Source organism: Thalassophryne amazonica, chromosome 14 (genome assembly GCF_902500255.1).
Source record: "Thalassophryne amazonica chromosome 14, fThaAma1.1, whole genome shotgun sequence".
Lineage (NCBI taxonomy): Eukaryota > Metazoa > Chordata > Actinopteri > Batrachoidiformes > Batrachoididae > Thalassophryne > Thalassophryne amazonica.
Window position 1 is genome coordinate 32,623,987 of NC_047116.1, and position 14,082 is coordinate 32,638,068.

General features: G+C 40.2%; 1 protein-coding gene across 1 annotated transcript in view; it reads left to right on the top strand.

The window, feature by feature from the left end:
- The window catches only part of LOC117524463 (bromodomain adjacent to zinc finger domain protein 2B), a 54,253-nt gene extending 42,955 nt beyond the window's left edge, over positions 1 to 11,298 (top strand). The window contains exons 30-35 of the mRNA XM_034186254.1: positions 53 to 258; positions 799 to 934; positions 6,028 to 6,174; positions 6,508 to 6,791; positions 10,045 to 10,188; positions 10,351 to 11,298. Coding sequence (XP_034042145.1) covers positions 53 to 258; positions 799 to 934; positions 6,028 to 6,174; positions 6,508 to 6,791; positions 10,045 to 10,188; positions 10,351 to 10,504 — 1,071 coding nt within the window. The 3' untranslated portion in view covers positions 10,505 to 11,298. The remainder of the gene's footprint in view (positions 1 to 52; positions 259 to 798; positions 935 to 6,027; positions 6,175 to 6,507; positions 6,792 to 10,044; positions 10,189 to 10,350) is intronic.
- Positions 11,299 to 14,082: the final 2,784 nt, after the last annotated feature.

The window sequence follows — 14,082 nt, forward strand, 5'->3', positions numbered from 1 at the left end:
TGCAATCCCACAGCATCCTGTGATGGCCATGCTTCACTGATGTTTCCCTCAGGGCTGGATGCACCCTGACCCAGAGTCACACAGGGAGGATCTGGTTTATCATGAGCATAAACCCTTCTGTTGCCTGGCTGTGAACAAGACAAGGTGGAGAGACGTTATCCAACTGGAATGTCGTGGCAGTGTGGTGCGGCGTCCAAACAATCCTCTTGACATAGCTGTCACCAGGCTGGCAGAGCTGGAAAGGAACATCAAGCAAAGGTGCTTGAGGAGCCCCTTAAGTTGAGATAAGAATGGATACTGTATCTTCTCCTGCAGCATTTTGTAGGAGTAATGATGAAGTTTTTAGTTGACAGCGTTTATGTCAAAGAAATCTTTTTAGAACTAAATAAATCATTGGTTTTGGCTGCTTCTGTTTTGCCCAGGGTCAAACAGCAGATCTGGTGTGGATCTGTAAGTTGATATGGTACAGGTTTTATGCCTGATGACCTTCCTGAACCAACTGTAGATTTATATGAAGAATGGAGCAGCAAGTTTGCTCACTGCTTGTACCACCATGCTGCCCCAAAGAAGTTTTTTGCCTTTTCATAACAACCCTAAAACCATTAATTGCTGACTATAGCTGGTAAGAACTCATCTTTCACATGCTGTAACTCACTGATGTGGTTCGGCCTAAATTAGACCATCCAAAGCAGTGTTGAAACCCTGTGTAAAACTGAACACAGCTGCATGTTTTGTGCTTCCTACAGTTGCTGATTGAGTGTGTAGTTATGCTTCAATGTATTTTCTGTAACTGAAAAGCAGTGAGGAGGAGTCCTCTCCAGGTATGAGGCTGTGGCGCAAAGCCCTCAGTGAAGTCCGCAGCTCTGCGCAGCTCTCACTCTGCCTGCAGCATCTGCAGAAATCTATCGCGTGGGAGCAAGCTGTCGTTAAAGAGGTTAGTGTTACTTAATCCTTCTCCACCCCTTATAAACATCCCACCATATGAAGACATTTTAAATGGTATGATTTCCCATTGCAGTCATAAAACCTGCAGTCTGAGAGACACCTGGGATCTTTATCATATACAAGACGTAAAACATGTAAAATACTGTCCTGGTCAGATTTATTGGTACAGTCACTTTTAGGCACTGAATTTAAAGCATGTTCAGAAATAAATGCAAATTAATGCCCTGAGTGTACTGATGAGGACTTTAATACAAGAAAACAGACCCGGTCTAGGTCAAGTCTCCCATGTGTATTCTCGCAAACTATAGCTGAAATATCACATTGTCTTTTTAAGAAAACCCTCTGTTCCGTTCTGTCATGAAGATGTGTGGCGATGCAACAGACAAAAGTTGCACTGTGCAGTTTCTCCAATCACAGCCTCAGAGGTCTGTAACTGCTTTCGGGCCCCTTCATACATAGTACGAATAAGTACAACTCAGGGTGACTCACGGCAGAACAGCTTGTATGAGCGAACTACGAAAACATTGTGCCGACGGGCAGGCGTGCATGATGCCGCTGCGACAGTTCATTCTCATGGGAACACAGTGCCAGCAGCTGCACCACATCGCGCAGCTGATGTGGAGAACAATAAAATAAAAAACAGCTGTTAGTGAATATTACTGGATTGATATAAATAACACATAAAAGGGGATGCAATACAGAACCCAGTGGTTAAATAACCCTGGTTTTAAAAAAAGAGTCACTCATGGGATTCGAACCTGTAAGCTCTGATTACCAGATGGAAACTTTACCACTGCGCTACCATCGCTGGCCTGTAATTGGTGCGGAAAAATGCCTGAAATCAGCAAAGACATGGAGGAGATGTGCTGTGTGCAGCCGCTGCAGCCCGGCGCAAAGGCGAAAGATGTTTTATGTATTTCCACATGAGGACAGGAAGCAGAGACACGCGCCTCACAGAGGAATGTTGTAAGTTCATGTCCTTCCAAACACGGAACGTGTCCTCAAGCTGGGACATCCAGGAGGAGAGATCTTTACAGCCTCGGCTGTGAGCACACACATGCTCCCCCCCCAAATCCAGCGTGTCACTCTCTGTGTTATGTGGTCATTCATTTTCATTATTTGTTATGTAATTGCGTATGAAGGTAATGTCATAATTATTTATATAACTGTCCTTGCAGTGGTTTCTGTGTTTGTAATGTGTGCACTGAGCCGTCATTCAGCTGTCAGTGTGCTGCATTTAGCTGACAGGCCCCGTGCTGTGTCAGACCTCGCTGTCCGGCTTCCATGTCATCAGATCTGTACATACATATAAGCATTTTATGCAAGTGTGCACCCCCAGCAAATCAAATCAAATCAATTTAATTTATATAGCGCCAAATCACAGCAGAACCAGGCTCAGGGAGGGGCAGTCTTCTGCTGGGACTGGTTGGGGCTGAGGGAGAGAACCAGGAAAAAGACATGCTGTGGAGGGGAGCAGAGATCAATAACTAATGATTAAATGCAGAGTGGTGCATACAGAGCAAAAAGAGGTGAATAAAAAGAAACAGTGCATCATGGGAACCCCCCAGCAGTCTAAGTCTATAGCAGCATAACTAAGGGATAGTTCAGGGTCACCTGATCCAACCCTAACTATAAGCTTTAGCAAAAAGGAAAGTTTTAAGCCTAATCTTAAAAGTAGAGAGGGTGTCTGTCTCCCTGATCTGAATTGGGAGCTGGTTCCACAGGAGAGGAGCCTGAAAGCTGAAGGCTCTGCCTCCCATTCTACTCTTACAAACCCTAGGAACTACAAGTAAGCCTGCAGTCTGAGAGCGAAGCGCTCTATTGGGGTGATATGGTACTACGAGGTCCCTAAGATAAGATGGGACCTGATTATTCAAAACCTTATAAGTAAGAAGAAGAATTTTAAATTCTATTCTAGAATTAACAGGAAGCCAATGAAGAGAGGCCAATATGGGTGAGATATGCTCTCTCCTTCTAGTCCCCGTTAGTACTCTAGCTGCAGCATTTTGAATTAACTGAAGGCTTTTTAGGGAACTTTTAGGACAACCTGATAATAATGAATTACAATAGTCCAGCCTAGAGGAAATAAATGCATGAATTAGTTTTTCAGCATCACTCTGAGACAAGACCTTTCTAATTTTAAAGATATTGCGTAAATGCAAAAAAGCAGTCCTACATATTTGTTTAATATGCGCTTTGAATGACATATCCTGATCAAAAATGACTCCAAGATTTCTCACAGTATTACTAGAGGTCAGGGTAATGCCATCCAGAGTAAGGATCTGATTAGACACCATGTTTCTAAGATTTGTGGGGCCAAGTACAATAACTTCAGTTTTATCTGAGTTTAAAAGCAGGAAATTAGAGGTCATCCATGTCTTTATGTCTGTAAGACAATCCTGCAGTTTAGCTAATTGGTGTGTGTCCTCTGGCTTCATGGATAGATAAAGCTGGGTATCATCTGCGTTACAATGAAAATTTAAGCAATACCGTCTAATAATACTGCCTAAGGGAAGCATGTATAAAGTGAATAAAATTGGTCCTAGCACAGAACCTTGTGGAACTCCATAATTAACTTTAGTCTGTGAAGAAGATTCCCCATTTACATGAACAAATTGTAATCTATTAGACAAATATGATTCAAACCACCGCAGCGCAGTGCCTTTAATACCTATGGCGTGCTCTAATCTCTGTAATAAAATTTTATGATCAACAGTATCAAAAGCAGCACTGAGGTCTAACAGAACAAGCACAGAGATGAGTCCACTGTCCGAGGCCATAAGAAGATCATTTGTAACCTTCACTAATGCTGTTTCTGTACTATGATGAATTCTAAAACCTGACTGAAACTCTTCAAATAGACCATTCCTCTGCAGATGATCAGTTAGCTGTTTTACAACTACCCTTTCAAGAATTTTTGAGAGAAAAGGAAGGTTGGAGATTGGCCTATAATTAGCTAAGCTAGCTGGGTCAAGTGATGGCTTTTTAAGTAATGGTTTAATTACTGCCACCTTAAAAGCCTGTGGTACATAGCCAACTAATAAAGATAGATTGATCATATTTAAGATCGAAGCATTAATTAATGGTAGGGCTTCCTTGAGCAGCCTGGTAGGAATGGGGTCTAATAAACATGTTGATGGTTTGGATGAAGTAACTAATGAAAATAACTCAGACAGAACAATCGGAGAGAAAGAGTCTAACCAAATACCGGCATCACTGAAAGCAGCCAAAGATAACGATACGTCTTTGGGATGGTTATGAGTAATTTTTTCTCTAATAGTTAAAATTTTGTTAGCAAAGAAAGTCATGAAGTCATTACTAGTTAAAGTTAATGGAATACTCAGCTCAATAGAGCTCTGACTCTTTGTCAGCCTGGCTACAGTGCTGAAAAGAAACCTGGGGTTGTTCTTATTTTCTTCAATTAGTGATGAGTAGAAAGATGTCCTAGCTTTACGGAGGGCTTTTTTATAGAGCAACAGACTCTTTTTCCAGGCTAAGTGAAGATCTTCTAAATTAGTGAGACGCCATTTCCTCTCCAACTTACGGGTTATCTGCTTTAAGCTACGAGTTTGTGAGTTATACCACGGAGTCAGGCACTTCTGATTTAAAGCTCTCTTTTTCAGAGGAGCTACAGCATCCAAAGTTGTCTTCAATGAGAATGTAAAACTATTAACGAGATACTCTATCTCACTTACAGAGTTTAGGTAGCTACTCTGCACTGTGTTGTTATATGGCATTAGAGAACATAAAGAAGGAATCATATCCTTAAACCTAGTTACAGCGCTTTCTGAAAGACTTCTAGTGTAATGAAACTTATTCCCCACTGCTGGGTAGTCCATCAGAGTAAATGTAAATGTTATTAAGAAATGATCAGACAGAAGGGAGTTTTCAGGGAATACTGTTAAGTCTTCTATTTCCATACCATAAGTCAGAACAAGATCTAAGATATGATTAAAGTGGTGGGTGGACTCATTTACATTTTGAGCAAAGCCAATAGAGTCTAATAATAGATTAAATGCAGTGTTGAGGCTGTCATTCTCAGCATCTGTGTGGATGTTAAATCGCCCACTATAATTATCTTATCTGAGCTAAGCACTAAGTCAGACAAAAGGTCTGAAAATTCACAGAGAAACTCACAGTAACGACCAGGTGGACGATAGATAATAACAAATAAAACTGGTTTTTGGGACTTCCAATTTGGATGGACAAGACTAAGAGTCAAGCTTTCAAATGAATTAAAGCTCTGTCTGGGTTTTTGATTAATTAATAAGCTGGAATGGAAGATTGCTGCTAATCCTCCGCCCCGGCCCGTGCTACGAGCATTCTGACAGTTAGTGTGACTCGGGGGTGTTGACTCATTTAAACTAACATATTCATCCTGCTGTAACCAGGTTTCTGTAAGGCAGAATAAATCAATATGTTGCCCAGCACACCAGATATATTGAGGGGAGAGACACACGTGCAAGACACATGCAACACGTGTGGCTTTTTTGCAACTCCACACTCGTTGGGCACTTAGACACATTTCACATCCAGCTCGACAGTGATCGTCAGCTGACTGTTTTCATGATGATTGTGCGAATGGCTACATATTTTCTAAGTGCCAAACAAACGGTGTTAGATGTTCATGTGTGTCAGCTGGAATTTGGCTGACACCTGCCGCGAGAGGGCTCGATGGGCTCTCACAGCACACACTCTGTCTTTCAGTCGCTGGTGTGCGCAAATACTTGTAGCAACAGCTGTACAAGGTGTTAGAGGCAGCTACGATTTTACAGGTTTTGCATACGATTCCTGCTTCATGCACACTTCATGTGCAGTTCAACTACATTCGTACTATGTGTGAATTGGCTCTTAGAGTCGTCATGAGGGTCTTGGTGGCTTCCCTCATATAGAACCAATCATTCTAACACGACTGTATACAAGGATGGTAAACGCCTTTGTTTTAATTGTAGTTCTGCAAAATTAGAATGTAGTTAGGCAGCAATGGTGTTCTGGAAACGGTCGCACCAAATGTCAGTCTCGTCAACCAGTCCACATCATTGGGTGTGCCTCACGTCTAACAATGTTTTAATGTGTTTCCAGCACTGTCAGCTATGTCACAGGGAGGATAACGAGGATCTGCTCTTACTTTGTGATGCCTGTGATAAAGGCTGCCACACCTACTGCCACAATCCCAAGATCACTACAGTCCCACAGGACGGGTGGTTCTGTCCCAGTTGTTTAGCAAAGGTAGCCTCAATTTGTGTTTTCCTGAATGATAACTATGAGTCTGAAATAAAGCTATCAATCAATCAATCAATAACGTTTCTGTATCAAATTTTTAACATCCTCCAATGAGGTAGTATTTTCACCTTATCAGGATCACCCCAAAACTAAAGTTGATTTTCATGAAACTTCGTGGAACGTTTGCATCTGACCAATAATCTGTGTTAAATTAAAGGCCAGAACTGGGTAAAGAGAGTAAACCATAAAATTTTAAACTATTGTTTTAACATAGTTGGATGGAGTCATTTGAATATAAGATGTTCGTCTCGTAACTACTTTATGCTTTTTGCCATTCAGGAAAACAGTCACTCCCGGTCACAGCAGAGCCGGACAGCCAGGGGCCTGAAGAAGGGCAGTGAGGTCAAAGGTCACAGTAAGACTTTAGTGGCAGCGGAGCTTCTCAACAATGAAATCATCAGCACCCCTAACATCTGCAATGTTTCAAAGAAAGGTACTAAGGAGTTCAGAAAGAGGAAAGGAGAGGACAGCCCACCCAGAACCAGGAATGACAGCGCCACCTGCTATGCAAAAAAAGGAAGAATAGACAAAGATGATGTCAGCAATCAGCTGGCGATGTGCTGGTAGGAAAATGCATACAACCATGACACCTGCAAGGGTCTGCAAACATTACTTTACTCCCACTGATGGTTAAAATAGTGATAACAAGAGGAGTTAAATTGTTTGCTTGTGTACGAACTGTCTAAATCCACAGCAACTGAAAAACTGTTATTATGTCCGCCAAGGATGTAATAAAATCATCGGCGTTTATTTGTCTGTCTGTCTGTTGGCAGGATTATGTCAAAACTACTGAATGGATTTATTAGGCCATAGAAGAACCCATTAAATTTTGGAGGTGATCCAAATCCGGTGTCGCAGACTGAACGGTCCCCCTAAAAATCGGTTCACGAATTAACACCTCGTTTCTGCTTAAAACTGCACTCCAGTCATCATCTGTCTCAGCGACATATATCTGAAGCTTTAGTACAACAATCATTTCCACATAAATTCAGCATTATTTCATCATAAAAAGCGGCGGAAGCGATCAGAGCTAAACTGCTAAACGAGCTGCTAGCTGATCCCTTCACTGCGAGTAAGACATTTCAAAGCATCACAGAATTTCGCCACGTTTCTGCTTAATACTGACTTCAGAATGATTTAAGAGGTTTACCTTTATCATCTGATGGTTAAATAATCCCATTATTTCATTTGATTGCTTTGGGTGAAGAGACGTCTCAGACGTGCTGCTGTGGTTCGAAATAACACGTGCAGATGCAAAAGGGAGACTGATTTTTAGGGGCGGACCGTTCAGTATGCGACACCGGATCTAGATTCTGGATCAATTTACACTTTATGTAGGCTTTGAAGGATTACTGTTAGCAGGATTACGTCAAAACTACTGCACGGATTTTGACAAAATTTTTAACACAGATTGATATTGGGGCGTTGAAGACTCCACTGAATTTTGGAGGTGATCCAGATCCAGATCTGGATTCTGGATCAGTATTTCCCTTTATATAGGTTTTGAATGATTTCTTCAAAACTACTTCAATGATTGTCACCACATTTGCACCACAAATAGATATTAGGGCATGGAAGACTCCGATAAATTTTGGAGGTGATCCGGATCCAGATTCTGGATCAAGATTTATCTTTATATAGGCTTTGAAGGATTACTTCAAAACTACTTCATGGATTCTCACCAAATTTTCACCACAGATTGATATTGGGGCGTGGAAGACTCCACTGAATTTTGGAGGTGATCCGGATCCAGATCCAGATTCTGGATCAGTATTTCCCTTTATATAGGTTTTGAATGATTTCTTCAAAACTACTTCAATGATTTTCACCAAATTTGCACCACATATAGATATTAGGGCATGGAAGACTCCAATAAATTTTGGAGGTGATCCGGATCCAGATTCTGGATCAAGATTTATCTTTATATAGGCTTTGAAGAATTACTTCAAAACTACTTCATCGATTCTTACCAAATTTTCACCACAGATAGATGTAAGGGCATGTAAGATTCCACTGAATTTTGAAAGTGATCTGGATCCGGTTTGGCAGATGTCAGAAATCTCTGATTGCTCTTGTTCCACGTAATTTATTACACTAAGACATAAAATGAAAAAAGCCAGTAAAATGCCAGTTAACCCATCATTTACAACCCCAATTCCAATGAAGTTGGGACGTTGTATGAAATGTAAATAAAAATACAATGATTTGCAAATCCTCTTCAACCTATATTCAATTGAGTACACCACAATGACAAGATATTTAATGTTCAAACTGATAGACGTTTTTGTTTTTGTGCAAATATTTGCTAATTTTGAAATGGATGCCTGCAACACATTTCAAAAAATTTTGCGACGGGGCAACAAAAGACTGGGAAAGTTGATGAATGCTCAAAGAACACCTATTTGGAACATTCCACAGGTGAACAGGTTAATTGGAAATAGGTGACTGTCATGATTGGGTATAAAAGGAGCATCCCCAAAAGGCTTAGCCGTTCACGAGCAAAGATGGGGCGAGAATCACCACTTTGTGAATAACTGCATGAAAAAATAGTCCAACAGTTTAAGAACAATGAATTTAGGGATTCCATCATCTACAGTCCATAATAGAATCAGAAGATTTAGAGAATCTGGAGAACTTTCTACATGTAAGCGGCAAGGCCGAAAACCAACATTGAATGCCCGTGACCTTCGATCCCTCAGGTGGAAAATGCATTAAAAACCTACATTATTGTGTTAAGGATCTTACAGTGTGGGCTCAGGAACACTTCAGAAAACCATTGTCAGTTAACACAGTTCGTCGCTACATGTACAAGTGCAAGTTAAAACTCTACCATGCAAAGCGAAAGCCATACATCAACAACATCCAGAAACGCTGCTGCCTTCTCTGGGCCCGAGCTCATTTGAAATGGACAGACGCAAAGTGGAAAAGTGTGCTGTGGTCTGATGAGTCCACATTTCAAACTGTTTTTGGAAATCATGGACGTCATGTCCTCCGGACAAAAGAGGAAAAAGACCATTCAGATTGTTACCAGCACAAAGTTTAAAAGCCAGCATCTGTGATGGTATGGGGGTGTGTTGGTGCCCATGACATGGGCAACTTACACATCTGTGATGGCACCAACAATTCTGAAAGGTACATCCAGGTTTTGGAGCAACACATGCTGCCGTCCAAGCAACGTCTTTTTCAGGGACATCCCTGCTTATTTCAGAAAGACAATGCAAAGCCACATTCTGCACGTGTTACAACAGTGTGGCTTTGTAGTAAAAGAGTGCGGGTACTAGAGTGGCCTACCTACAGTCCAGACCTGTCGCTCATTGAAAATGCGTGGCGCATTATGAAGCGCAAAATACGACAATGGAGACCCAGACTGTTGAACAACTGAAGTCATACATCAAGCAAGAATGGGAAAGAATTCCACCTACAAAACTTCAACAATTAGTGTCCTCAGTTCCCAAACGCTTATTGAGTGTTGTTAGAGGGAAAGGTGATGTAACAGTGGTAAACATACCACTGTCCCAGCTTTTTTGAAACGTGTTGTAGTCATCCATTTCAAAATGGGCAAATATTTGCACAACATAACAAAAAGTTTATCAGTTTGAACATTAATATCTTGCCTTTGTGGTGTATTCAATTGAATATAGGTTGAAGAGGATTTGAAAATCATTGTATTCTGTTTTTATTCACATTTTATACAACGTCCCAGCTTCATTGGAATTGAGGATGTAATTCTAGCATGTTTTGAAAGAGCTAAACGTCTGCTGAAATGAAGTGGGACATTTGTTTTATTAGCTTTATTGCCTGGTTTGTTGTGTTCAGGGATCTGCTGGCTGAACTGGAGGTCCATCAGGATTCGTGGCCCTTCCTCATGCCGGTCAACCACAAGACTGTGCCACGCTACAGGAAGGTCATCAAGAAACCCATGGACTTCTCCACAATCAGAGATAAACTCCACAACAACCAGTACGTTCACTTTACTCTTAGTCTGTAAGTGCTGTTGTTTTGTTTGGGGTTATTTCAGAAGAAAATGTAATATGTTTCATAATTATTCATTCTTAAAATTTGAGTTGCATTTACATAAAAATTAAATCTACAACAATTTAAAATAATTCCTAAATATTACAGGTACTTGACCGTGGAGACATTCATCGGTGATGTGAATCTGGTTTTTGATAACTGTAAAAAATTTAATAAAGATGCTTCAGAAATTGGACAAGCAGGTCACAGAATGAGAAGATTCTTTATTAAACGATGGACAGAAGTGCTCAAGCAAAAATGACTGTGGACTTTTTATTGTTTACACGTCAGCCTCCTCTTCTGATGATTGTTCGCGATGCTACTTCTAAATAGTAATTCTGGATATGGAGGATCCGTGCATCGTAAAGGGAGAAATGTTCCTACTGCTTTCTGGTAGGTGTTTAGTTGGGTGAATATGTTAAAGTGCAATACTGTTTTCCTCATTTAAAGCACTGACTGTTCTCAATAAATATGGAATTAAACCTTTTGTGTAGTTGGGCAATTCTACTGTAATTGAATTACAATGTTAGCAAAATCTGGCCATATTTTATCTTTAAAATGTGCTCTGATTGTAATGTGATTTCCTTAGAATGACCCATTTAGGGTTTATTTTCGTTTTCCATGCAGTTGAATATGTTTATTTGGCCTGTGTTTATGTTTTCAGCCTCTTTTCTAACTAAATGTCAGGATCTCTTTAAAATGTTAAATACTGAATAAAACATTGAAGATTTTTATAGGTTTTTGACTTAACAGTAGCAGATATTCTGCTGTTAAAGGGACACTTGATAATGTTGAACTTGAAGCTGGTTGGATGACATCTAGTGGTAAGGTATTGCAGCCCATCCAATTCTCCCTACCCCATATAGTCACATCCAGGGTTCACAACCTTACACATATTTCAAAGTTCCACAACTATCATTAAACATCCAATTGCCATTGTCATCTTTGTGTCTTTTGATTATTTCATTTGTCCAGTCACAGTCAATGAGCTGGTAAACATAGACATCGCTAACAGCTAGCAGTGCTAACTGTTTCAAGTCCTGTGTCCACACCGGGGAGGGTCCACTAGTCCTAGTGTCCACTGGTCCGAAGGTCCACTAGTCCTAACCTCTCTGTATTATTTCATGGTGTATATTACAACCCCAAACTGATTTTAAAGTTGACAAATAAATGTCATACTTTCAAATTGCTAACAAACCACATCTAGTTTTGTTCAATTTACAAAAATAAAACATATGATTCTGTTGTTTAATCACCTTTATTTGTACTGTTGTCTACAAATCTGTTGAATTGAAAATCAACAAATAATGGTAATTCATCATAATTAAATGGGTTTTTTTGCGCTATGACAAGTTACGCTGCGACATAGGTCATATGTTGTAGCACAACTTCCTCTATTGTCATCGTCATCCGTTTATTGCGATATCTCAAAAACTGTGCGATAATGTTTTTTCTAATTTGGCAGGAGCATGATATGGGTCATTGACATTGTTCCTGTCTAAAAATCATAATCGTAGAGTCCTTATTTTGATAATGGTGCCCATTTTCATGGCGCATATAGCCATTTTGAGCAATTTTCTCAAAAACTGTTCAATAATTTTTCTTTTAATTTAACAAGGGCACAATATTGGTCATTGACATTTTTCCTGTCCCAAAATTATTTTTGTAGATTCGCCATTTTTATGCCGAAAATGGTCATTTTGCCTTGGGTTTTAATTGAGCCAGTAACCCACAGGATCCTTGTCACACTTTTGTAACATTGCTTAACCTACTTAACCTAACCTAACATATTGCCTACCATAATTGTAAAAACAACTTCAGCATGATCTCCTTAATACTAGGACTAGTGGGCCCTAGGACTAGTGAGAAGTTCCTGTCCATACCACTGCTGTCCTGTTGAGATCACTAACCCGATGTCGCGTGCCCTCCAAGCCTTCATTGTCACACTCTTGCAAAATCATACAAACTTGTGTGGCTTTCTCATAGACACGGAAAAAAACAGTGGACATCAAGCAATATAAACAATGGGACCGGGAATTTGTCTGACTGAAAGGAAAAAAAAAACAAAAAGCTGAACAGATGTTGACAAAGCACTGCATTATGAATCAATTTTTCCTATATGCTGTGAGGAGAATTTCCTGTAATTACATTCTTCAATTGGACATCAGGACAAAGGTCCACCTATATTTACATAGGCTGTACATATGGATTGCATTTATATAGAGCTTTTCCATCTATATCAGAAGCTCAAAGTGCTTTACAGTAATGCCTCACATTCACCCGTTCATGCACTCACACACCGATGTCAGGGTACTGCCATGCAAGGCGCTCACTGCACACTGGGAGCAACGTGGACCTTACCCAAGCGCCCTTAGTGATTTTCTGCCCAGACAGGGGTTTGAACTGAGGATCCTTTAGTCTGAAGCCCACTGCTTAACCACTAGACCATCACCTCCACCATATGTGTGCTACCAGTTGGATTTTCCTGTGTAGTGGAGTCAACAAAGTTTGTACAGATAACAAAATGCATTTGGCTAACACTGACAAATTAGCAACTCCAAGCACAACACACACTCCAAGTAAAACTAAGAAAGGAAGGTTTTTATTTGCAGAAGTCGATCAGGACAAACAGAAATCAGATTAGCATCAGGTGAAAATATAAATCAACACCAGCACAACTTTTGATAAACAGGAGGACTTCCATGTTTTGTGCGTGTGTGAGGGGGGGGGGGTCAACACTGACCCTGAATTTGTTTTTATCGTGTTAGGCCAGTTAGCTAACATTATTGAAAAACTTATGAAAATAGCCTGAATGTGTTTACATCATTACAGGCAACTGGATGAATTGCAATATGAAACATCACCACTAGATGACAGTGAAGCCAACTTCAACATTACTAACTGTCCCTTTATTTCAGAGGCCTCAAACTGATTACAGAAAGGGCCAAAAGGGATGTTTTTTTGCAAACACCCACTGCACCAGGTAATTTCACAGATTAACTGAGTCCATCTGCTCAAAGTGATGATAATCAGTGAAATCACCTGGTGGACTGGGTGGTTGCAAAAAAAAAACAACCCTCTTGGCCCTTTCTGTGATCAGTTTGAGGCCTCTCAAAGCTTGGTCCATGAGTGACCCCTACTGGTCTGTGAGTATATAGGTAAAATACTACATTTTAAATGAATGTGTTTTAAGTAACAAGTGTTTCTGAAACTTTGAAATCGCTACAAACTCTAATAGACATTATATAGCACTTAAATAGATCTTTGTCATTTGATTGGTGGTTTGTCTGTCACATGATATTGACCATCCCATTTGCTATTTTGTTCCATTTACTGAGCAATTTTGGTTCCATACATTTTGTACCACTGCACCCCGCGACCACCATGTGGTCACACTAGCGGCAACGGCGCTTATCTTAAAAACAAACATGGCGGGGTTTGCTTTGGTCATAGACAATGATTTGAATGAGCTTATTGACAAAATCCACCAGGCCATAAGCCATCTGGAGACATTTGCAGTATTCGCTGTGACGTCTCTAACTGACTTAGAACTGCTGTCGGATGAATAGCGTGACAAATTTCTGTCACGATTTTTCACTGGACTGAGGAAAGCAGATAGTTGTCTGTACACGAAGAAGTCATTGCATAGCATCAGGTACGGACTGTGTCATCATTTTAAAACCGTGAGAGATGATGATATTACCAAAGCTGATTTGTTTGGATTGGATTTCTATTCAAAGTTTGTGTTAGACTGTATGGAACCTCTTGATCTCAAAGAACCAGTGACGCACACCAAAATGTAAGTCCCTTTTCTCTTATTTATAAATTAATAAAATATCA